Here is a 27638-nt window from a genome sequence, read left to right on the forward strand (position 1 = left end):
TAGAAAATAAAAATTATGTATATACCATGGTTTATAAATATATATATATATATATGTATATATGTAATGTATACATAATATAGAATAATAAAATATTAACAAAATAGAAAAATAATATACAGAGAAATAATTAAAATACATTTAACAAAAATAAATATTAGGAAGTTTTTTTTTTAAAGTTAAGATTGTTTTTAATGTTGACGCATTATTTCGTAGATAACGTAAATTGTCAATACTCCGAGTACAATGTGGTAATTAATTTTGATGCGATTTGTTAGTTTTACAATTTTTGTGTCAACTTTGAAAAACAGTGTTAATTTTCTACAATTTGAATTTTACACATCTATGGCACGTGTTCTACTTCCTAACAAAAGCTCTATACTGAGTCAAATACTCGTAGTGTTTTTAAGTGTTTGTTAGTATTAAATGAGGTTTTGAACACATTGGGTTTTTAAGATTTGCCCATATACGTTGGATTTTTAAACGTTGATGTCGCTTGTCTGTATATTGGATTTTCAGCCTAAAATAAATAAAACAATTATACAAATTAGGTCCACACTTACAAAGAACTAGAGAAAAAAAATAGCTTACAGTATCCCATTTGGCTATCATACGTTCTTTCTCGAATTTAGCAAACTCTCGTCTATCATTTATGGTGGTCAGCAACTTCCACAGCAACAAGAGAGCCATACCAATCAAAACTATAGCACCAATAACTCCCATAATTATTCCTAAAAAGCAATGTAAAAATATATAGGAATTATTTTCTAATTTCTAATTTGAAGTTGCATACCCATAAAGTACACTTGAGGTGGACACTCCCTTTCTTCTTGGGCTCGTATGATTACTTTTCCACTTTGGTCATACGTGTATACATAAGCAAAACGGCAATCGTCTTCGTCATAATAAGCACAGACATTTTCATCTTTTTCCTCACTAGCTAAAATTATTAGGAGTATTTTAGTAAATACTACTTATTCCAAAACTATTTTTAATAATTACAATTTCATACCTTCAGCTACTTTAACAAGAATTGGCTTAATAGTGCAGTTCTGAGCACATTCCTCTGGAGTTAAAGGACCAGTTTTATATACCAAACATTGAATGCAATCTTTAAATTCTTGACACCGTCCTGGACATGTCTAAAAAATTTAATTATATTTAGTACTAACTTTTACTTTTTTGTTACTTAGAGAACAGGTGTTCTGAAACATTTGCAAACCCATGTTTGCAACAAATGAAAACTACTGGTGTCCTAATAAACCACCAAGGTATAATAAATTATTTATATTTTAGTATTTTAAAAACACAAATACATAATTGCATTAATAGCGTTAAAAGCAATTCGTAATTTTATGATTAGTTGTAGATAGATCACCAGTTTAAGAACTGCTGATTTAGAAACTAATTGGTAAACTTACTGGACATTTTTGACAGTATTTTCCAGAATATCTAATGTTGTCTTCTTCGAAACATTTACACTGGCCGCATTCACATACTCCACGTCCTGAGCATATTTCGTTACTACCATCCATTATACATGTATCATTTGTAGCATGACAATCGCAAGATTCTCCTGACCAACCAATGTTGCACTTACAGTTGCCACAATCACAAATACCGTGACCACCACACAGTGCGCCACCAGAACGATCGCACGAAAAGTTATCGCATTCACAGTAAGTACCATAAACTTTCTAAAAATTAAATTTATTATGTTTAAATAATGAATGATTATAGCCAGAGATGGGCTTTTGTCAAAAGATTTTAATTTGTATAATTATTCAAAAATTATAAGTTATTCAGGACTTTTAATTATTATTCAAATAATTTTTGCACAAATCTGGTTATTATAATCTAAAAATTAACTAATATTAACCTCATCTGGATTTATTCTTTGTTGACAATCACATTGACCGCAATTGCATTCGCCACGACCGGAACAGTTCACTTCAGTTTCATTATTTGTACGACAGCCAGATACCAAAGAAGTATCATTACCATGTCGATTGTTGTTTGCGTCACATTCACAGGTACGGCCAAAATGAAAGGGATCACATTCGCAAACTCCACATTTTAATGTACCTGCTCCATGACATTCAAACGATTTTTCAACATAACCCTAAAAAAATCAAATTTCATTTGAATCTAGATTTTAAGGTATTGTAGACAAAATACATAATGTTTTACATACAAAGTTTCCAGGGTTTTCACATGGACAATCACATTGCATTTCTACATTTACAGTTAAAGATTCATTGATACCAACAGGATATATTTGGAATGTCTGATGCCAATGCTTGCGGTTTGGCGGACACGCTGTTACTTCGATTTCGGCTTGAAATTTGACTACTGTACCAACTTTTAATCCATCACATTTGTTCGTCTGTTTCAACTGACCACTTTTGTCGAGACAACTGGAATAATATGTAACTTTTACGGCACTTGATGCTGTATCTCTCATCTCGACTGATGATGATATTTTCTGTAATAAAATCATTCCATTATTAAAAACATTATGAAGATTCAATAACAATGTTTAAAATTAAAAAGTTAACCTTTTCAGTCAGTAACAATTTTTATTTTGAAAGAAAGGACTAAACTGATGTATTTTTCATTAATTTGGGTTTGTAAATAAAGGTGATGTCCTACTGATAGAACATAGTGACTGAAAGGGTTAAACTTTAAGTGTCTGAGTAACTAACATTATACTGATCTTTGACTAAATCGACTACATTAGCTGAATCGTTTGACAAAGTACCAGCAGATGATCCTTCGATGTGTTGTTTTAAGCGTTCATAAACACTTATCTGCTCAGCAGTCACAGCAAAAATCATATTGATTGAGTTTTGTCGCACTTTCAAATTAATCTGGAAAACAATTTCAAATGATTAATGTGATTTTTTTTTATAGCAAATTGCATAGAACTTATAGAATTTAAATCATCAATATCAATTAGTGGTTTTTAAAAATATTTACCTGTGAAATTGATGGATAATCTAAAAGACTTGAATGTGTGTAACTACCTCTACTATCTAAATGACATTGTCCATCATTTGGTTTTACAATTCCACCAAGCTACACACAAAGTTCAATGTTTTAATATTTGTACTAGTTGTAATTAAAAATTATACAAAACTTTACTTTTCCATCTCCAGCGTAATGGAATCCAGCATCTGTTGAAAATACTAGCAATCGGCGTGCTCGTTCTCTCCAGCCTATTTGCTCTCTACATACAATTGCTTGCATGATGGCGTCAAAGCCACCTTCGGGAGCGTCCAAATTGCCCGACACACTGGCTTTTTGAACCTCACCCTATTTAATATTGAAATTATGCAAAGGATTCAAAAACACTTATTTAATAATAACTAAACAAAATGTACAGTAAATAGATAAAAACACACCATGCATAGCAACACAAAAAAGCACTACGTCATGTTTTCAAAATTAGTTACCCTATATAAGGCTTGTTAATCGAAGACAATAAAAGTCAGTTTATGTTTAATAAAGAAACGAGATATTTTGTTAATTTTTAAAAATATTTAACAAAAAATATTATGGTATTGTATGGGTTTGAAGTAATTTGTTATATTAAATAGCTTATTTAATTAGTTTAGAACGGTTTGAAAATTGTTGTATTGAACTTACGGCAAATCTATGCGTATCTTGGCTGAGAGACATGACGTTTTGGTAACCGTATGGAGCTTCACAGCGTGGACACGGTTCCACCAAGCTGAATATTATACAGGCACACAAAAATTATTACAAAATCAATTTTGTAATAACATAATACAATATATAGTTTGAATAAATACTTTAAAACATGCATTCACAACACAAAATAAGTGTCATGTTATAACGACACCAATTACACTAAATAAACACATGGAATACATTTGTATTGCTAAAAATATTTAAAAGCTTGCCAATAATATTTCGTATGAAGCATTTTAGTATTAAGTATTTACCTACAAATTGTCAGCACTTAAATCATTTAAAAAATGAAAAAGAAAAAAATATTATTAAAAAGTAAGCTTGAACCTGGCAACCGATCTAGACCCAAAAAGGCCTATTCCTAGTCAAAAGCTCCATATGATAAAAAAAAAGTGATTTTAAAAATGCAAACAGTTTTTTTTTTAGATATTTAAAAAATATAATGGAGGTACCTATGGGTTATGACTTATGAAACAGCTAATTCCATGTGTTTACTTTAGTAATCAGTATTATAAATCAATATTCAGGTTTTTTAACACATACAAAGTTGGGAATACTTTTCAACAAACTATAGTCTAATAAACATGTATGCACTACGCGTGATTCTTAATATCTTACACGTTTTACTGTACATTACATACAAAAAATAAATATAATGATTTACAACCTTAATTTTTAAAATCATGCGTCAACTAGTAACAGGAAAGAATAAGTTAAGCTTGAAACAAAATTTTTATGAAAAATATTTATGGCTCCAACTATAAGTAATTGTTGATGAATGTTTATGAAATACAACATTGTAGATAATTTCTGAGCCAAAAATCAAATATTTAAAATCCATACTTTTATTAGTAACCAAAATACAAACACTTTTAAACCTTCCTTTTGTTTTTAAATAAAATTAAAAACAAAAATACATAGAACGCCTCCACCAAAGTTACAATTGCAAAAAATTAAATAAAAAAAATCCTCTGGAATTAGGAATAATCGAGTATTTATAGATAATATTATAAATGTTAGGAATTTTATGAAGGATATGGATGTAAAATGTTGGTATCTACACACATAACGAAGTAGCTGTAGCTGTAATTATACACCTAAGGCACATAAAATGTGTTTGTACAAAGTTAATCTATTTTATATAAACAGATTGTTGATAATACAGGCGAACAGATTTTTTTGCATTGGCTGGACCCAGTTAACATCAATAACTTACTGAGAATCGATCAGTGTCTGAGCTCAATGACAACTGATTTTGATAACCGTATGTACGAACACAGGAATCGCATGGAGACTCAAGTCTAACCCCAGATAAATCAGACGAAAGAAAACAAAAAATATATAATGTAGGTTTAAAAATCACATACATCAATAGCAATAACAATGCTAAATGCCAAGTAATTTGGCGATTACTCACTTTTTAGCAACAGTGCTCACATAAGGCATCACTACCTTGTCAACAAAACTACCAAACCCGAGACGAAAGTTGGATGTAATGTTTTGCATACTCTCGGCCAACAAATTGCCTAGTTTAGACAACTTTTCTTTATCGTCCTCCATGGATTTTGACAAATCCATTAAATAGTACAAATCGACTGGATAATCTTCAGCTTGTGCGTAATTTAACGATATCCTGTAGGCTTCGTCTATTAATATACACATAATATTAAACAAATTAGTAAGTAGTAATAACCACACAATGAGAAAAAAAAAAGTCAACTAACTGATTCTAAGTTTAAGGGCTACTTTTTGTGGCGATATTTGGACAGCGTCATGCCCAATGCCAGTTGCTCCTCCGGCACTCGAAAAGGAACCACTAGAACTGCTGCTGCTACTAGAAAATGAAGAACTCGTCCTACTGGCTTTTTGAAGTTTTCGCGCTTCAACGATACTGAATTCGTTGTCAGGGTTATTTATATAACGCTCTTCACATTTTTGCAGAACGTTGGAGTTGATGTGGAAACACCGCTTACCATCGAATTTCTGAGGTAAAACACAAAATTACTACTGGTTTTCATTAAAAAAATTGTTAAGATAAAAATTTGTTATAGCGTGTCGGACGTGACTTTTCAAAGGAAAAAAATATCGGTGACGAATAATTATTTATGCTGGAGTAGTATTTTTTTATTTACAATAACAGATCCTAATAAGCAATAACTTACCGGTTGAGCGCACCACGCGCACGTCGGGGTTTGTATACATTCGTGACAAGTCTGTTTGAGTATACAAGGATTTTGTCTGATTAACTGTTGTTGAAATTCTTCGGCGCTGCAAAAGCCCAAAGTCAGCAGCACAACCGTCCACGTAATTACAAGTCTCTCGTCCATTACTGTAGATTTATATTTATAACCTACACAACAACAAGCAATTGTATTTATAAGTCAGAGTTGGTAAAAATAAACTGAAACCACAAAAAAAATATGTCTGTTTACCTAAAAATACTACTTGTCATTATGTAATATATATTAAAGGGCCAACAATTTTTATTCTTACACAACATTATAGTATGAATTTCGTGTTTTAACGTAGAGGACAACAGTTTTTAACACGCCTACTACAATAAGTCAAATAAAAAAAAATATATATATATTAAATCACACATATAAATCCTTAATACATTTTTAGAAATTAAGGAACAACGGTAGCAATATTGATTCGTCGACATGCCAATGGCTATTCAACATTTATTTTTTAGGAATCTACTGTTGTTTTTGGTAAAAATATCAAGCAGAGCTGCTTTGACATTTAGTAAAAGCCGCGTGCGTCGTACCTTAGTTCAATGAATCTATTTTTATATAATCTTTTTTTTGCAAATGTCTCGGTTTTTTTTATTCGAATAGAGAGGCGGCCTGTTTGTGTCTATATCGTGACACTGCTTCAATAGAATTTTTTATTTTGGAAATTTGTTATTCAAGAAGGACACACGTAGGCAAGCACCTCCTCCCTATATAGAATCTGCTTGAATATACGATCGTTGCTGTCATTTTTAACAATAAGAATAGCTTATGTCCATAATATAAAAACAAAAAAATAAACAACCTATTTATGGAACACATAATAATGTTATAAAATTTAGAATTTCCGTCTTATTATACGACTGAAGGGATATTAAGACAACTTTTCATTTTAAGTCGCCTCTAATTCGATGCGTCAACGCAGATAGTCATATAAATCTCAAATTCGATTAGTCACACGTTGACTTATAAGGTTTTTAGTATTGATTACACACAGTTTTTAGTACATTGTGCAGCTAAGCTATGGCGACGTCGTAGGTTGTGTGTGTTGACTATCGTATAAAAAAAAATATTTACATTTTAAAAAGAGAGTATTACGTTATTATATTGTGTTTTTGTGCTTTATTGGTTTTGGTCCATCGGAATACGAACGCGTACACACTCACACAGTGTTGTCGCGCTCATTAACTAAGTCCCCCACCCATTGACGTGGACAGCTCCTGGGCATGAGAACTGCCATATGCGGTTTTGGACGGGACGAACGCGCCGATTTACCCGGCTTTGGTTTTAGTACGGTCTGACGGCGTCCGGCAACGGCCATTTCCGCGGCACGGCGACGCGCCAAAAGCCGCCCGTCCCGTCGAAACGGCCCGATTTTGCGAACATGTGTTCAATCACGGGACGCCGGTGACCGCGAGTTGGGTGCACGGAGAGAAGGGAGGAAGAGAGCATGTTGTATCTTTTTAAGGCGGCACACCAACATACACGCAGACTTATCTTAAGCGCATAACACATATTGTAAAGTGCACCAGGCGGCGGCACGTGGGTGTACACAACGGCCGCCGTGCGAGGACAAAACAACAAAAACCAGTCATTCCCACACATTACAGACGGTCGGTCGTATGGAGTTACCACCGCCGTTTATAGATTACAAGAGAACAAATTGTATTTTTATTTCACGCCTTATCATTTAGGGGAAGAAGTCTTAAGCGTTATAATAACAATATGCAATATGTGTATTATTTTAAACAAGGAAAAACTAGTTTTAAACGTAAACAATTAATTGAACAATAAAAAATCACAGATTTGTATTTATTAAAATATATGTTAAATGTCTGTTTTAGTTAGTATCAACCCCGAAGAGCGAATATGTAATTATTACAAAAATACAAATTTTTTAGTGTATAATTTTCAAACGCGCGTTTGTATCATTGAGTTTACACATAATATTATATACTATATAGTTGTACGTTACAGGAGAGCCACGAGGCATATTGTTGCGTGTTAACACTTAACCCCTTCGTTGCGCTGATCGAGATTCGATGAATGAGGAGAAAACGAGAGGTTAGTTGTTTTTTCCGCGGAGATGAACGGATTTTTTTACCGACCTTCCGTGGCGACAACGTCGACGGAAGGTGTAAACTATTTTTCCACCTCCACTTCACAGACGAGGACGGTATACACGGCCAAACCTTATATGGCTTTGATGGACAGTTATCCGGTGTGTGTGTGTTACGGTTTATAGTTTGTACTTTATACTGTAAACCAAATGACTGCGACGTCAACTTATTGTCGGTTTTAAACGTATTATTATATTATTTTTAACGATCAAACATATGGAAGAAATTCCATCCGACGAAATATAATACACTATAATACAGAAATTTCGTTATAAACTTAGGCCAAAAAACTCACCCGGGAGTTGATCGGGGTCAAATCGATATATTTTGTTATTTGCGTGTCTCGTAAACAAAACGCACATGGCCGTTTGTACTTATCGATATTACGCAAGTAGAGCGGGTACGTAAACCGAAAAAAAACAACATAGTTTTTAACCTCAGCGATGGTTATTAGGTTAATGGATTTCGTCGGTCTTGACTGGCGTTGGGAAAAAAGTTTGCCGAAAGCCATAGGATTTTACTATGCCCCGTGGTGTATAATTTTTCGAAAATTAATGATGCTCTATCTCCTGACCACTATTTGTTATCAAATAGCGATTTAACTATTATAATGTGGCATTTGAATTTAAGTGTAAATCAATAATAATTATTGTAATAATAGTTGGTGACACGTGACGCAAAAGAAATTCCTCAGGCTGTGGGACAGGAAACGGTTCAGAAGGCGTTGGTCGAACAAGAGCAGATAGATTGAGAGAAGGCAAAAAAATAAAACTTCCAAGACCGAGTGGGCGCGTTGTGAAATCGAGAGAATTGTACAAGTATTCATCATTTTACCGTCGACCAAAACTATTCACTTTACGTATAGAGCGGTTCACATCGACCTTAAAATTTGTATACGGAATTGCAATAAAGAAGTAATTCGGAGGCAAATTAACAATAAAATTACTATTGATGGGTAAAATTTTAATTTTGACTGGTTAATTGAATCGTTAGGTGGCTTAGTAGGATCCATAATAACATCATTATGTCACGATGAGAGCTAATGATCATAATGAGTAATCGGACACGCAAGTTTTAATGGAAACGCATAAATTGTTGGTTTAAAAGGTCTACACGTTTAGTTATATTGCGCAAGTATACCTATTTTTGTGCAGTTAGTTTGTGCAAATAAACTGAGTGAACTTACAAGTTGTTTTTACTTTTTATTTTTTTGTTCATTTCTAATAATTCTAAACATATTGGTTTTCAAACTCCGAAAACCGTGCGATCGTACAGGTTTTTTCGAGGCACCGCCTGAACTTGCAGTTTAAATATTTTTAACTGTGCATCATACGATTTTTATTTACACGCGCAGTTAGTTGGTACAAATCAAAACTACGTGCAATTAGTTTGCACAGTTTAATTGACCTCAACTTAACAGTTTAAAAAAATTATACAGCCAAAACATTTAATGACTGAATTTTACTAGCAATATTAATTAATTACAGTACATTCCAATATTGAATACTCGGTTCGAATAACGCGCAATAGACCACTTTTTCGGTTTTTTTTTTTTTGCGAAATACTGTGCTTTGAAACAATTTAAACCTATTTTAAGAATCATACTACTCCCCAGAATTATCTTATCACACCTTCAATTTTTCGAAGTTATGTTGTTTATTGGTTCTTTTTTTGTAGCATTCTGTAAAGTAAAGATAATAAGATATTGTAAAGTATACATAATACATATTTTATATGTTACAATTTATACCGCGATGATTTACTTCGATACAAATTAATAAATTTACTACTTCATGAACTCAAACACGGGCCACTTAACATTCTGAATTGATAAACTCTTTATTGTGGTAATATAAATGGGGCGATATTACACAATATATTATTATAATACGTACAGATACTGTGTGTCCCAAAATTCCGGTGATATCTCAAATATTTCCAACTTTTAGTTTCTTAGTAAGTGGGTCCAGGAAATGTACTTAATATGCAGCTTAGTTTAACTACAAAAATATTTTTTGAGTCGAATCTTGACGAGGAGACACGATTTACAAATTACACTTTTCACTACTTACAAAGAAATAATACTTTATTTTTAATTATTGAGTGTCCCAGGATTTTTAGCAGAGTTGATTAAAAAAAGCTAACTTTTTTTTTAAGCCAAGCGAATGTTTTATATTTACCCAAAGATATGAGTTTAATAGGGGTTATGTTTGCGCATACAGAAAACACGTCACTGATGAGTGTAATGTTATATTTGTTCGATCGAAAAATGTTGGGCCTTCCGCTAGAATGCTTACGAATAAATAGTTTAGGAGAGTTTACATAGTTTTTAATATAAATGACACGTAATAAAAACCATCCAAAGTTATTTTCTGAATTCTGTCGATTTGAAATGATAAAAGGTAATGGACTTTTTTTAATAATAAAAAACCGTGTAAAATACATGAATAAGTAAAGGCGTAAAAAAATTATGATTTATCGGGAAGAAAAACTAAATGAAATTTGTACAGCCGTTAATGTTTCATTATGAGATAAAAATAAATAAATGCAAGCTCTTCCGGTGGTCGGTTATTCGATGTATTTTGTTTCAAAATCCGCCATCTCGCGTTTACCGACAAGTTAAAAATAGAACGATGACCCATTTCAATTTTCATTGAGCACCGGCCGAGGGGGAAAACCGCAATTTGTAGATGTTCACGAATATGTTTTTTTTTTTTTAATAAACAGTATTGATGAAATATTTTTAATGCTAATGGTGTTTCCTTGGGACAATGCATTGTAGCTTTATATATTTGATTGAAAGCTGGACATACATAACAATGTGTGATGTCACGGCAGCAGGCGGTGATGCAAACATTTGATTACGGATTTATAAACAGTTTTCCTGAATTCAACTTGCACGCGAATACACGATAAGGGTATCCGGTATTAAAATACATTATGACTAATGAGTAGTTCCATTTAAGAAAATAATACTCATTTACGCAAACCGAAAGGATAGAAAACTACAAGGGCACTACAGTATATATGCTTTATAAGCACAACATTAATACCAAATTTGTAGTAAGGAGATTCAAACGATTACGATATACATAAAACAATGAAAAATGTGTTAGTAATTAGTAGTTCTTACAATTTCATAATTTTCTACTAAATAATTAAGAAAGTAGTTATGGAATACCTTACTCCTTAATTACTTTCAGTGCTATGGCGTACATATTATGATTCGAATTTTCATTAAATATAGAAAAAATATAATACAACCATTATTATACAACTAATGAAAAAAAATAATTAAAAATGAATAAAAATTATGGTAATAAAATATATATATATGCTTCACAAATTTGATGAATCCTATTCTGAAAGCAATCCTGTCTCCTGACTATAATTTCTATTATATTCTTTAAAATTTGAATAATATTATGTTTAAATACATTTTAAAATTTAGTTTATTAATTATCCATAGTTAAATAATAGTTATTCACAAGTATTAATTAATCTATTTATAATAGATATAATAATAATTAGTATCTTATTTTTAATTTTTCCTCAACTTAGGTAAAAAGTCATTGAATTTAGATTAGTTCATTCAGGTAATAAATTACAAAGTAATTAAACTTTTAATAATATATAACATAAATGTTTAATGAAAAATGTAATAAAATTCAGAATTGAGACAAAAAAGCTAAAAAAAATGATATGGTAGCATATGTTACATTTTGTATCAATGCAATATAATTAAGTCACAATTGTTTAAATATTGTAAATGATTATTTAGTAATATTCTGTAGGTGTAATTCAAATTGGTTGCACAATGGGTGATAGTGATTAGAGAGCTAACCTAAATAAATCGACAATTTAATGGAAGAATATATAATATAATTACTAGCCAAGTACAATTTGCGATATTCCTTGAAAATTATGGAATACACAGTATATTTATATTTTGCAACTACATTATTAGTTAATTTTAGAAATTGTATTCTTCATAAATTAGTGACTAGATTATGAGTTTTAACAATTATTTAATAGTAGATGAATTACACGAGTTTTAAAATGCTTCTTACAACTATTATAATTTTTTTAATAACAAAAATCATTCAGTGGCAACTGAAATCTGAATGTTGAGAGTTATTCAAGACTGTAGTTTGACTAGAGAGATAGTAAAATATTTAATATAACATAATTATTTATAGTTTGGTTATAGTAAGAGGGATAATATAGAAAAAGCCTAAAAACAAATGTTTATATATTAATGAGAGTTATTTGAGGATAATAAATGTTATAGGTCTTGTTGAGTAGAAATTTAGAGGATTAAGTTGGCCATAAGTTAAGTTTCTACCTTTTCTAGGGAAAAGGGTACATCCTTGGCTTAGAGATATAAATATCAGTCATACTATAATAAAAAAAATACCCCACATAAATATGGAACTCTTATGTTGTTTTTGAAGCCACGGAAGAAACTATGATTAGTAAACTAAAAATTAGGCTTAAATTAGGAAAATACCTAATTCTTGTAAGTAGTAGAGACAACATACACAAACAAGAACACATTTATAGAGAAATGAAAAAATTATACAAGTAGATGAATTGACATACTCTAAAAGAGTCGTAAGTCAAATGGGATAAGTAATAAAGAGAATGAGTAAGAAGGAATCAACATTTTATAAGCATGGTGTGGCGAAGCAGTTACTATAAATGATGCTCGGCACCTTAAATTAAGCAGTGTCTCTTGCTGCTTGATCTTGAAAGGGCGACGAGAGAGATAGAGAGAAACAGAGATACTTCATTGATGGTATAAGAATTTGAAGTTTTTTTTTATAATTAAGGTTATTCATTATTTGTTTATTTTTTTATTATAATATATTATTCTTTTTTAATTCAGGAATACTTAAATTATGGAATTGTTGATTTTAGCTGTAAAAGGTTCATGAGAGACGATAATATTACTAGTCGATCCAGAAGAATCAATAAATTCAAACATGTACTAAAACTATAAATATAAGTAACACAAAGCTTATCACAAAAACTTAGATTTTTAACAATTATTTCATATTTGAAATTTAAGTATTATCATTGATATTGAGAAAGTAAATGGTATAAATTAAATTGAAAGTTTATAACATTTTTCATATCACCAATACCCCCTCTAAACCTACCTACTGAAGTAAATTTCTATCAGTTTAAAGATGTGTTTTTGAATTCGTTTTGTTTATAAATACTAAATAGTAAATAATAAACCAGTGTTTTTTTTTGTTTCGTCTTGAGGCCATCCATTGTCAAGCAGGCATAACCAATCAGACTAACAAGAAATATAATGCTATTCTTATGTTGTTTGCGGAAGTAGACAAAAAATAAAATCATAGTCTTAATAATGTTATTATAAAAAAACGTCATTGTTATTGAAAAAAGATTGACCGCCAAGACAGATATGAGACTGTCAACTAAAACCAAAATAATCGTCATTCGTTACTTACGGGTTTAGTTAAACAATTTTTGAACGTCCACGGCGGTTAACTCTGGTGGGTGAAAATCGCTTTAGACGACCTTTGTGTTACTCTTGACAAGCGAAAGAGGCAGTGGACGTATTCTTTTTTCTAGTCGAGCACATTTCCGTGTTCCGAACGCGACACCCGTTAATCTGACGACGATTCGGTGTCCACTAGAATTAACCCCGTATACTCCATTGCAAGCGAAACTGTTTTTTGTTTTTAAATTTGATTGATATTAACAAACACAAATTAAAAAAAAAATACTATAAATTAACAAAATAAATGGTCGATTCGATAATTCGGTTTCCGTATTCATTTATCACCATCGTATTTACCGCACCGGACGGGTCGCGCTCTAACAGTGGCGAGTGGCGACGGCGGACGACAAGCGCATACACATTACACAGGCGCGCCTGACGAGGCCACAGGAGAAAAATGCAACTCTAAAAATGGGCAGCCCAACCCAACCGAACCACCACTGTCGTCCCACCAGCGTCCAGCACTGAGCACGGAACGCCGCTATATAGTTAAAGTCACCGCCTCCGTATCAGTGGACGGCAAAAGGTGCAGGAAGCCAGTCCAAAGAGATTCTAAACATATGTCGGCCTACTTTTTGGCGCGTCGGCAACGTTATCTACCTTTTCAATTGTAAACTTTTATCATATCAATAAAAATTACAAATTTGAAATTTTATTCTAATAATCACACACTATAGTCAATGTGGTATAGACTACAGTCTGTGGCCTCTGTGCTAAATGCTAATATAATGCAATTCCTCGTCAATGAGAAATGATCAATTTTTTTAAAATAATTATTTAGTTAACTGATTGACTTAAAACGCGTGTTTTAAACAACAGTGGATATAATTAAAACGGCATTACATAAGAGGTCATACCATTTAAGTACAAATAGTCGTAAAAATGAGATTATGGCAAAGAAAAAAATGTTGATACCGTTAAAATAAGAAAAACATTAACTAGGTTCTCTCGTCGGTCATCGGTATGTTTAGAAAACTGTTAAAATGTTAGAATTATAATATAAATTGTGAATGTTGGGTCAATAATATCTTATATCGAAAAAGCCAAAGAGAGAACCTAGATGAAGTACTTATTATTTTAAATATATAACAAAATATTTTCTACGATTATTACAAAGCCAATAACAGAGAATATGCGTAGTTATGTTTCGATACAATTTTTTTTTTTTTTTAATCGCTATCAGGGATGCTGTGATAATTTGAAAAATAAATTAATCATTAAAAAAGAGTCCTAATTACTGAACTAATATTGCACATCACATTTTAACTTTCAAATTGAGATTTCGCAAAATTTACCTACCCCTAACTCCTAAATATATGACATCATCTTAATGCCTAAATACTTTGTGTATAAGATACAAATTAATGAATTTACAAAATAATGATGTACTATTTACAGGTAGTGTGTACCTAACCTAGTAATGTATTATTTATTGCACTTGCCGTTTACTCAACTTTTGTTATTATTAGATAGCTTTTTGTTTACTGTATCATAAGGTATAGCACTGACCATTAGTAAAAGATGATATTTTTATCTAGCTATGAAATATACCCAGGTACATCTCGACCAAACGTCTTGAACAAAATTGATGATCCCTAATAATTAATGATATTTAATCATTTCTGAACTAATCAAAATTAATAATAGCTTTACATCCTGCCCTGCATAAGTGCCGTAACTAGAAAAAAAAATTGTATTTTTTCTTGGTTTAATCGGTTTTTACTTTTTTTTTCGAGTTACGGCACTTTTGCTTAGTAGGGCAGTATAGTATTGTATACATATTTGGTACACATCACAAATGTTTTTTTTAATACTTTAAAGATGCTGTCAATTATAAATGATAACAAAACTATCTTAAAACATTGTGCTCCTTACTTGTTATTATAATGCTGACCACTAGGGTTGGGACTAATATTCGGATTTTGCGGATATCCGGATTATTTGATATCCGGATAATTCGGATACGGATATCCGAAATCCGGATAATTGATCAACTATCCGGATATCCGAAACTATCCGGATAGTTTCGGATATCAAATAATATTTCAATTATCCGTAGAACCAAAACTATCCGAATAGTTAAAAAATTATCCGGATAGTTTCGGATATTCATTTAATTTTTAACCAGCCGAATATATTTTTTTGAGTACTCAAATTTATGTATTTTTTGAAACTTTCACGGGTTGAAATATCACATGGATGATTTTCAGATATATCCGTGTCAGTGGTTATTAACCGGCAGCGGAACAGTTGTGACAACCCTGAGGATGGACTCTGCAAAGAGTCCGAATAGTCGGTTAACAACCACTGACACGGATATATCTAAAAATCATTCATGTGATAGTAAAATTTACTCATTATTTTATTATTCGGTATGTTTAAAAACACTGTATATTATTAAGGTATATTTGTCTTATAAAAATGAAATGAATATCCGAAACTATCCGGATAATTTTTATATCCGGATATCCGAAACTATCTGGATTTCGGATATCCGAATATCCGGATAGGCCCAACCCTACTGACCACAATAATAGCTGTATACTTGTATGTACTTTCAGTTGCCTATGCCTCATGCCGTAAGTAAGGTTATTTTCAAAAATAAAAGGTAAAAGTAAACAGTTCAAAGTAATTACTAATTTCTATGAAATAATTACGTCAACATTTTAATCGTAATAACTAATTAAACTATATATATTTTTGTTTGAAAAATATCAATTGAAATTAATTTTTGTTAAATTAAGAAAAGCTAAAAGAAACTAATTATTTAACTAATTGTATATTACTGTATTCTTTAAAAAAAATAATAACAAAATTACTGTGCTTATAACAGTATTTTAACGAAACCTAACTAGAATAAATTATGATTTTCAAATTAAAAAAATAATTCTTCTCTAATAATGTTTTACTGTTGTTGGTTGTTTTACAGAGTATATTATAAAATTTTACGGTTTTCTTGTTATATTTTTTTTTATGTCGTACTCGAGTTAAGTATCTAGTTACTTATATTTTTTACGTTACACATTTTCACTCAAACAAATTAGAATGATTGTTTAAAACAAAAACAATTATTTTATGGTTTTACTGTATTCAATGAAGGTGGAATACATTTCAGATTATCAAATTGATTCATGGTCGGAGACTTGATTCTGGAGGTAACCATAGGGTGATTAGGGTGAGATCATGGTTACCTACCGTGGATGTCGAAGCATGGAGTAATACTCTATGGAGGTAAAACATACATGTAAACGTTTAATGGGAGGTAACCATTAATAAACGACTTGTATTTTGCGATATTACATTTTTGTTTCGTGAATCGTGATAATATGATTAAATCAATTTTATTTAGTCTTTGTTGCCATGGAATGAACCAGCATCATTATTTTATTATTGCTTACGAGTGTTTCTATTTTACAGCTTAATGATCCTCTAAATTATGTTTTATCATAGCACACGCGGTATTATCTATTTAGATAATCTGTGGTGTTCTACAAATAATAATGATTGTCGTTGATAAGCGTCTACTTTCCGCGATCATTATACATAATGGCTAGCTAAGTAATGTGTTAAAAGTCTAACAAAACATACTTCGCGCATTTATATTAAATGTATTTTAGGAAATCTGCGCATAATGAAAACGTAAGTTAACGTTGCCATTTTTGAATTACGAAAACCAATCGTTTCTATACTTAAAATTAAATTGTATGTTTGTTATTTTTCAGTATTAAGCAGCTCTCCTATCACTATATCATATACACTTTGTAAGAACTACAGACATTTATAATCGATAATTCGTAAGTTGAAACTTGGTCACTACTCATTATTAATAGTTAATTTTCAATCTCTAACTACTATAAAATATGGTTAGGTATATTCTTTCACTTATCATTGTAAAAAAGTAGAACTGTTGAAATAGTTAGACAAATAAGGAAGTTATTTTATCTTTTTTATTTACCTATTTTAATGTATCTTTATGCATGCATTTTATATTTAAATGATTATTAATTCTACTTAAAGTGCATTAGAAAGTGTTAACTCATTTAAAATATTTTCAAGTGATACTTATTTTGAAAAAAACTCAACCTGAAAGTTATATATTTTTGTTTTAATTTATTAAATTCAATTGTATATCTAGAATGATTTTGAGGTCATAATCTCTATGAAATTATTCAGTTAATTTCTTTTAATGCATTAGGAAATGGTATAGTTGCCTTACATAATATCTTCATAACAAATCTGTTCCTAGTCTTGTTTAGTTTTATGGTGTTTTGGGCTTATATATATATATATATATTGTTAATTATCAGAACTATGTTTTATAATTTATTCTAGGTAACTATACAGATGGACAACAAAATAATAACTCAATCCAAAAAACCATCACGGAGGCGACGCACTGTAAACAAGTCTATTAATAAAAATGTTATTCAACAAAATGAACCTTTACCATTGATTAACAATATCAATGGTGAAGAAATTGTAAAAAATGACTTGACACAGCAATATAAAATATTAGTACCGATTAAAAAACAAAAAATACGCGAATATGTAACATCAAATGATGATGAAATGACAACTTCACCTTCATGTTCTCAGATGGATTATCAAAAGCCAGTTAAAGTAAAGTCTCGATGGACACAATCATGCCAAATGGAAATGATGATGGAAGAATCTCAATCATCATTAGATACATCAGATGCAGTTACTGATATCTCGGTTAGTGATTTAAATGAAATGGTTGATTGTAATTCAGAAATTAAAACTATGGAAGTACGTAGGAGTTCTCGTAGGTCTGGAAACAGTAGGACTGATTACAGACAATTGTTAGGACTCAAAAGAACTCCCAAAGAACCAAAGAAACAAATTAATCCAAAATCATTGAAATCTAATAGAGGACGAAAGAAGAAGCAGCCACTACAAAATTTATTCAACTCAGAGAAACAAATTGATACTAAAAAAAATTCATTAACAAGTCTCGATGATAATATAATAAAACAATCTATTATAGACTGGAATATAATTACTATTTGGGGATCCTCTAAAAGTGTCAATGAAGAATTACCCCGTAAACCTGTTCGAAGATATTCTCTAACTTGGAATTTCAAATTTAAGTCTAAAGATATATTAGTAGATAAAGATAATATTGATAAAAATATTTGCCATTCACCTACTGCACCAGATAAAAAATTAGATCCAAGTGAAGATGAATTAATGAAGGAGGAACCATTGTTTACAAATTGTACACTACCAAGTGAAAATAATGAAACTCATTGTGCCAAAGAATTTAAACCAAATGGTGATCTTTGTCAAGAGTTCTGTAATTTAGATATGACTACTATAAAAACTAGTGAAGTAGATGAAGGAACATTTAATAATGTTTCAATGAGTTCAGAACAAAGTAAAATAATGCCGGATACTATTAATCAGGAAAATCATAATCAAAAAGATATAATGGCAATAGTTGAAACAAAAGAATCAATTAAAAACCATAGCCTGTGTTACTCAGTAAATGCAAATCAAGAAAATGATTTAGAGCCTTCTAAGTACTCATTATTGGCAAATAATAACCAATATGTACAAAGTCATAATACTTTTCAATTCCGGTCAAAAAGTGTTGATTCCGTTATGGAGAAAGGAAATAGAAATAATTTTAATTCTCTGAAACGTTACAAAAGTTATGACTGTGTAAAAATATATGAAACCTCTTCGAAATCTAGTCTTATACCAATAAAGAATATAAAATCTCCCAAAAAGAATAGAAGAAAATCCAAGCGGTTAAAACCTAAGCATAACATTGTAGATTTATTTGATGATTTAAGAGTTCCTGATATAAATTACAATGAAGTTGCTAATGAAATAAAAGAAGAACATGAACAACAGTTGTTAGAAGCAAGGTGTAGTGATCAAGAATTTGATGAATCTTTAAAGGCAGTCAATTTCTCATTAATTAATGAAAACATGTATAGACCAGATAGGTATGTTTTACAGTTAATTTTATATATTTTAATTATTTACAACTTGTTGTATTGACTTATCCGGATGTCTGAGTTTGGTCGGAAGTGAAGAGTGGACAGTATAATTAATAATATTGGCAGTTCACATCTAGAACAAAAGCAGTGTGGAGGTTCAAAAATGATTGCATTTGTTGAATAATATATTTATTGCATATACAATATGGATACATACAAACAGTCCACTCTTTGCTTTTATACTATACTATTCAGTTATGTTATATTGTAGTATTTATTTATTTTATTATATGCATTGTCTATTCGGCATTACATAGTATCTTAGGGCCCACCCTTAAGTCCTTATTTGTCGTAAAACCTTAATTATTGAACGACTTAATAGGATTTGGGAGGTAGTTTGAATGTATAATAGGCGTTTTTATTAAAAAAACTACTCAACAATCTATAAAAACTAATTATTGTTACTTTGTTTTTTACTTTAAACAGAAACTGGTACAGTGTAGTGTCACACATCGCTTATCAATGTAAATCTTATGAGGCTTCTTACCACTGTACCAGTTACGGGTTATAATGTATAGTTGTAATGTCCTCTTACTGTGATTTAACTTTGCAATTGTTTTATTTATTGTAATTTTTAATTTTATATTAGACAAACCATGAAGTCTTATTCTACCATAGAAATATCTCGTCTACGCAAACTAAAACAGAGGTAATAATTCATAAATTTAACATATTTATATACTAATTAATCACACAATAGACTATTAAAATTTTGACAATTATAAATCTGATTTTTAGAATTATATCTGGCGACATAAACGTTTTTTGTGAGTGTACTTTAACTAAAGAAGACATTATCGAAAGAAAAATTGGATGTGATGATCAGTGTCTTAATCGATTACTTAAGATTGAATGGTAATTGATAAACAGTGTTATTATTAAATGTTTTTTATATTTTATTTATTATTTACATTTTTTAATGTCTTATTTAGTGGATCCAGTTGCTCACTTAAACGATATTGTTCTAATAAGCAATTTCAAAACAAGCAGTTCAAAAGAACACAGCTTATTAAAACAGAAAACAAAGGCTATGGAATATGTGCTCTTGAAGATATTCCAAAGTACGATTGTTTTTCATATTTTTAGTATACTTTTTAATAAAAAAAATTTGTTTATAATATTTATAGAGGTGCATTAATATATGAATATGTTGGAGAAGTTATTGACTACAATGAAATGTGTAATCGCTTAAAGAAAAAAATGTATAAAAATTTAAATTATCTGGTTCAATTGAATTCTGATGAAATCATAGATTCCACCTCAAGAGGGAACGTTACCAGATTCATAAATCATAGTTGTGATCCAAACTCAATTGGCGAAAAAGTTAGTGAATATGTTTTAATCTGTTATTTTTAAATTCTGGATGTTCATAATATATATATTTTACCTACTTTCTTAACTTGCATAACTCACATTTATTGAATACAGAATATTATTTATTTTTATTTTTAGTAATTTGATTTATTTATTTTTAGTGGCATGTGTTAGGTCAGTCACGTATGGGATTCTTTAGTACTAGACCTATCAAAAAAGGTGAAGAAATTACATTTGATTATGGTTTCCAAGTGTTTGGGTATAAATATAGTTTGTTATATATAATTCATAAAATTAAAAAAAAAAAAAAATTCAATATGTTTGTTCATACAATTCTAGTGATGGAGCTCAAGTTTGTTATTGTGGGTCTTCAAAATGTCGAGGTTACATCAGTAAAGCATCACAAGTTACAGATTTAAATAGTTCTGATGAAAGTGATGGCGGCACGGATGAAAACAACTTATCTTATAAGTCTGAAAAGCATTTAAAAAGAACTAGGACAGTTAAAAAAAGAATTGTTATTAATGAAAAGAATAAATTACGAGAGGTAAACTTTGTAACTATTAAAAGTTAGAAACGGCGTAATGAGAATTGAGTATTATTTTTATTTCTTATAGTTAAGTCATCAGCTAACTGAAATAAGCAAATTAAAGACTGGACTAAAAGCTGATCAGGAAATGGCAACATTGATTTTAAACAGACTAATGGTACACATCTCAGATACTGTCAGTCGTTTGTATATACTTAAGTTCATAAGAGAAAATGATATGAACTGCAAGCGGTTATTTATGGACTTCAATGGTCTTAGTATAATTCATAACTGGATGACGTCAAATGAAAATGAATCTTTTAAATCTATGGTAAGTCACAGCTGTATAACATATTATATTTAATTCTCTCAATAATGTTATACAAAGTATAAATAAAAATAACGCCAGTAAGATGGTGGCTGTTCAGGCGTAAGGCACTCTTCCAGATGAGTCTTGCTTTGATGAACTTTTTCTTGTGGGGTTATCTGAAGAGTAAAGTTTATCAGAAAAACCCACAATTGGTCACTCTAAATGTTCGTTTGTATTTAGCATTTTCACCCATATACATAAGTAGTGTCGTTGTAGGGTTATGAGTACATGCCTACACACTTAATATATAACATAAATACTCATAATATTATGTCATTAAATGGTTTATCAGGCTTTAAAAAGTGGCATTTAACAATTTCACATTATTAGAAATTATGACTTAAAATTGTTATATTTTATTTTAAAAATAGTTGATATAAATTATTTATTATTTGTTCAATTTTAGTTTTTTATTTTGTCATTTAGTTCCTTATTTAATAATTATATGTTGTTTTTAATATATTAATATTTTGTTTAGATTTTAGACATGTTAGCTGAATTACCAATTACCAATAGAAATACAATTACCAAATCGAAAGTAATAGATGTAGTCGCTGAATGGGCTCAAATTCCTCCGGATGTGAAATCAAAAATCGAAAGGTTGACAAAAAAAAAAAAATCATTAAATAAACTCCCAATTTGTTATCCTTTTTCATACATAATATTTTATTTGTTCATATTATAGTTTAGAGTATTCTGCACTTGAAATTGACAATCTTCTATCGAACAATAGTAGCGACAATGATGAATTTGTCAGTTTTGTAAAAAAAGCCCAAACTCTATGGAAAAAATGGATAGTTTTAAAATTAGTATTTAAAATACCAAAAAAACTGGATCAACCTAAAACAATAGAACTTAAAAGAAACCCTAAGAATGTTGTTGAAGACAATAATGGTCAAATTTATAATATATCAACAGAGCGAAAACAGTGAGTATTAATTTTTATGACTTTAAGTATGGTGTATCAATTTACATATGTTTACTGCTACACTTGTGCTAAATATTGTTTGATTTTATAAAAAAATCAATAACATGAAATAAAAGTTAGCGGTTATAGTTAAAAATATTTATATTATTATTATTAAATTTTATAATAATAAGTAAAACATTATTATCATTTATTAATTCATTAAATTAGCAACACAACAAAATCTCTAATAAATGGAAAGCTATCATTTATAAAAGAATAATAGTCAATTTGAAAAATTATGATGTTTAGAAATACTGTATAGGTTTAATTATTCTACAAGTACTTATATTTTTGGCCAAATTATTAGCAATATAAATACATATTTATCTCTTGTAGTTAAATAACCGAATTATATCAGTTTCTTTCCTAAAGTAATTAGATCTAAATAATGAAAATATTTGTTATAATAAAGAAAAATTTGAAGTTGGCCCACTACCATTTGCAACTTGTTATTTATATTAATACTTGTTTTATTATAATTAGCCAACCTCAAATAGTTGGAATGAAGGTGAGGGAGAAGAAAAATACTTGTTTTTTTACAATTAATTCAAATAAAATTGATAAGTTGTCATTAAAATTTTAATAGGAAAAGCTCGATCCAAAAAAAAGCTGCTAAATCATTGGCAAATAATTTACGGATAAATAATAACCAATTACGGATTTTAATTTTTCGTTATATCACCAAAATAAACAAAAAATTGGATAAAAAAAGTTTAAATAATACTCATATTCAAACACTTACACTATAATTTGAATTTTGACAAATATAGCCCTATTGTAAAATAAGTCTTATTCTTTCATAAAAAAAATATAAAAATCCAATAACTCTATAAGGCGTCATAACTTTTTCCGAAGGGCATGTTTTTGAGCCAATAAATACACCCAATAAAATGTTAATACATACCTAAATTTAATGCTTATGATTCTAAAACATTATATTATATTATTATTAGCCTTTCATTTTTTGAATGTGTTTAATTTCATAGATTAAGAATTCAAAATAAAGAACTTATGAATAAAAGTCGACCTACAACTTTATCATCTGTGGAACGTTATAAGATGAGAAAAGAATATGAACAGAAAATAGAACATGACCGAAAAGAGATGTAATTATTTTTATTTTTAGTAATTTACTTATTTTCAATATCATCTTTTTTTTTTTTAATTTAGTTTTAGGAAAAAAGTAATGGAGGATTGGTTGAAAAAACGGGAAACTGTTATGAAAAATACCGAAGAAAGTCGAATCCAACATCAACAAAATATTAATGGGCTTAATTGTGAAAAACCTTTAATAAATCATAATAATATTCGCATCACGAAAAGAACTCGCTGGGATTGCCCTACACAAATTTTGACTACTCACATTGTTCCAAGTTAGTAATTAGTTTTACTCTAGGGCTTGTAGGAAACATCTCAACTTATGTAAGATGATGTATTTTAAAATGCAATGCTAGTAACTTTAAAATAATTTTGTAAAATTAACTGATATTTTTACATAGCATAAATGATTTATGATGAGTATGTATTTATAAAATTTACAAAAAAAAAAACTGCACTTCAACTATAGCTTCTATTAACTCTTATCATTTTACATATTTATTAAGTCTCTAAGTTAATTTTTTATAATTGCTTGGTAAGTGTAACAACAAGAGTTGTGTTCTTTTGAAGGAATATTGCTTGATAATTTCTATTTATTATCCTCGTTTAGGGAAATATCATTTACTCTTCAAATTGATTGACAACTCAGATAAATCAACTACTTTACTCTATCTCATATAAGAGCAGTAGTGCGCAAAAACCAAAACAACTTACTCTTGTATGCGCCTGCTCAGCCAAGAGTCACATGTTTTTCTTTTTGTGCAGTACGGCTCTAAATATAGAGTTTAGTAATGTTTTTAACCGTGCCCCGTATGCTGAATAACAGCCATCATTTAATGTACTTCAACATATAATCTAAGCTTGTGCTGTGGTTAAAAATTCAATATTTTTTATATCTGTTTCATTCGAAATTTGTTATTTCTATTACAAATTATAATATTATATTTTATTTTTCAGGTCACAATCTCAGCACGCAAACACAGTGTTTGAACTATGGCACAATAGCTGCGACAACATTACAAATACCATTAATGCAAGCTCCACATCATATGCTCTTCATTCCACCAAATTTATATTCCAATAACATAGTTAATTTCTCTACTACAATGAACACATCACCACCAACACAGTTATCTAGACTTCCATTTACAATACAACCTCAAATTATATTACCAGCGCCCTCTTTATCTAGTATACCACTTCCACCAACCATTTCGTCTACAAAAACACCCCCTCAATCACCTACACAACTTTTACGAAAGTCTGTTGATGCCAAATCTCTAAGCTTTATTAGAAACAGTTTATTACACCATAGTAAATCTAATCAAAAAACGAGTTCAGAGAATGTTAATGAATCCAACAAGAAAATTACTGTTGTACAATCTGGGGTGGACTTGTTAGCGAGAGTTAAAGTTATTAGCAATTCTTTCAGGAAACAGCCATCAAAATTAATTAAAATACAAAAATATAAACAAAAACAAGAGAACCCAAAACCTCAACAATTGCCTTTATCCAATGTTTCATTGGTGTCAATTTGTGATGAAAACAAAAGAGTAATTTTTTACAACGAACAGAAAAATATTGCATCTCAATCATGCATTGATTTGATTCAAGTTCCTACAACAATTCCTTTAAGCCGTAAAAATAATTTTGCCAATGCAATACTTAACTCTTTGTTAAAAAAATCAAAAATTGAAAATAAAACTACTATTCCTAAAAATTTTATAACTAAAAATCTAAATGCTGAAGTAGTTACGTGCAGTAAAGTCGACAAAGAATTAGAACTTCATAAAAAATTAAAAACAAAAATGGTCAAAAAGGTTGTTGGTAATATAAAAACAAATTGTGGAGTTATATCTGTTGTGAAAAAAAAATTGGGTGCCAAGTTAACAAGGTTAAATGATAACCACAATAAAGTTGCAGCTACAAAGCGAAACATGATGCGTAAAAGAAATATTCATCGTTTAGCTTTAAAGAATTGTCTTGTTAAAACTAAATCGGCTCTTAAAAGGAAAACTGATTTAAATGCTGATGACCATATAAGAAGACCAAAAGAGAAAAGAGTTACATTCTTTATAGAAGGTGAATCTAATCAAAGCTCTACTTCTATGGATGTACGGCCAATAAACTTAAATCAAAATTCTGGAAAACAAAAGCCGCTTATGAAATGTCATCCATTTGAAATAAGAAATGAGCCAAAATTGCTTACATCTATTCTACAACCATCTACATCTTACCAAGAAAATCTGTTGCAAATTATTCCTAATGACCAGTCCGTTCAACTAACTAACAATGAAATTATTTCCCCTATTGTTGCAAGATTCAAAGCATCGAGACGTAGACGGACTAGTTTTGAAAACATGACTATCGATTTAGAAGAATTACAAAAACAAAGAAAATATACAATACCCCCCAGTATGGCATCTCTTTCAGTAGATGTTTTAAAACTTATTCCAGACAATAAAAAAGAAATGAAAAAAATAGCAGAATACCATCATTCAATGGCAAATGTTATAGTACGAATTTTGGGTCCTTACGCTAAAACAACCTGTCAACAAGGTCGAATAAAAAACAGTGACGATTTTAAATACCTAGCTAAAAAAGTAAAAAAAAAAAGAAATACATTTATATTGTAGAATTTTTATACTATAATTTTGTAATTTTCTGTTTCTTTTAGATCAACGAAAATATTTTACTGAAAGAACTACAGTTAAAAAAAGTCGATAAATTAAAAATAACTCTTACTACGGAAGAAAAAGTTTCTGAGTACATCAGAAAATATATGTCACGATTTGGAGAAGTTTATAAGAGAAAATCGATTGGTATGTTTAAACTTTATATTAGTTTTAGCTTATGCAGATAAAGTATTTTCTTTCATATGGTAGATGTTCTAAAAAAAATTATGAACATATGAACATGAGTGAGCCTACCATGTTTAACACAGAACACTAATCTTTCTTAACCTACTCACTAGACTCAATAATGAAACAATAAAATTGAAATTTCTTTTTTTCAGATCACATCAATCATCACAAATCTAAAAGTACTTAAACAAACTAATGTTAAGTAATTGTGTATATAAAATAGTCTGTAATATTTATTTTAAAAATGTATAGTTTAATCATTTATTATTTTATCCATTTGTATTGTGATTTGTTGCCCCAAGTTTTGTTTCCTAAAAATTATATTAATTTCCTTTATTATTAGTTCAATTTCTTTTTCTAATTAAAACTTATATATTTATGTTTTTAATACCTTGGATTGTTATGCACTTTATTTACAAATGCTAACAACATTTATTTTAAAATATTTTTTTTATTTTAATTCAATTTTGACTGATTAGTTATTTTATGTATTAGATTTTAAGTTGTACAATTTTCACATAGTCCATAGAAATGTATTGTGGTTTAATTTTTTACTTATTGTTACGTGCTTTTGTATTTATTTCATAAAAGTATTACAATAATAATTAAGTTACTTCCAGTCGGTAAAATTAATATTTTCTATTTAGTACTTAAATGATGAGTTAATTTTTGTATGTACTTAAGATCAAACCCCAAAATATTTAATTAACTAAATTGTCGATAATGTCAGTGCATTAGATATAAAACAAATTTACATATTTTGCAAATAGTTTTCTCATATTTCTGTACCTTAAAACCTGAGATACAGATTTGTCAACATTTAACTTTTAAGTAGTCATATGAAAACATTAACTTGTTTTTTA

General features: G+C 29.7%; 2 protein-coding genes across 3 annotated transcripts; one reads left to right on the forward strand and one right to left on the reverse strand.

Moving 5' to 3' along the window:
- Nucleotides 1-103: 103 nt before the first annotated feature.
- On the reverse strand, nucleotides 104-14059 carry LOC126842011 (integrin beta-PS). 2 transcript variants are annotated; one of them, XM_050578859.1, is made up of 15 exons: nucleotides 13549-14059; nucleotides 5877-6064; nucleotides 5439-5697; nucleotides 5132-5360; nucleotides 4931-5015; nucleotides 3145-3315; nucleotides 2980-3078; nucleotides 2706-2870; nucleotides 2195-2485; nucleotides 1880-2122; nucleotides 1422-1697; nucleotides 1013-1142; nucleotides 794-940; nucleotides 592-731; nucleotides 104-520 (listed from the first exon to the last, which is right to left on the reverse strand). In XM_050578859.1, exons 2-15 carry the CDS (start codon nucleotides 6039-6041, stop codon nucleotides 452-454), a joined length of 2469 nt encoding a protein of 822 aa, XP_050434816.1. In that variant the 5' UTR covers nucleotides 6042-6064; nucleotides 13549-14059; the 3' UTR covers nucleotides 104-451. The 2 variants fall into 2 exon arrangements, with proteins under 2 accessions (XP_050434816.1, XP_050434815.1); XM_050578858.1 differs by lacking the exon at nucleotides 4931-5015 and adding an exon at nucleotides 3649-3733 and having other exon boundaries at nucleotides 13549-14058.
- A 2904-nt stretch (nucleotides 14060-16963) lies between these two features.
- On the forward strand, nucleotides 16964-27524 carry LOC126841932 (uncharacterized). Its single transcript, XM_050578743.1, has 17 exons — nucleotides 16964-17240; nucleotides 17324-17395; nucleotides 17934-19576; nucleotides 20220-20279; nucleotides 20369-20485; nucleotides 20563-20691; nucleotides 20758-20953; nucleotides 21106-21203; nucleotides 21284-21491; nucleotides 21562-21804; nucleotides 22322-22443; nucleotides 22529-22771; nucleotides 23800-23919; nucleotides 23984-24186; nucleotides 24869-26514; nucleotides 26589-26733; nucleotides 26928-27524. The coding sequence occupies exons 3-17, from the start codon at nucleotides 17946-17948 to the stop codon at nucleotides 26960-26962; spliced, it is 5196 nt and encodes a 1731-aa protein (XP_050434700.1). The 5' UTR covers nucleotides 16964-17240; nucleotides 17324-17395; nucleotides 17934-17945; the 3' UTR covers nucleotides 26963-27524.
- The last annotated feature ends 114 nt before the right edge of the window (nucleotides 27525-27638 follow it).

This window comes from Adelges cooleyi, unplaced genomic scaffold (assembly GCF_023614345.1).
Source record: "Adelges cooleyi isolate 19-005CV unplaced genomic scaffold, UGA_ACOO_1.1 ACOO_flye_CR_arks_rails_tigmint_CR_PRNA_41, whole genome shotgun sequence".
Classification (NCBI taxonomy): domain Eukaryota; kingdom Metazoa; phylum Arthropoda; class Insecta; order Hemiptera; family Adelgidae; genus Adelges; species Adelges cooleyi.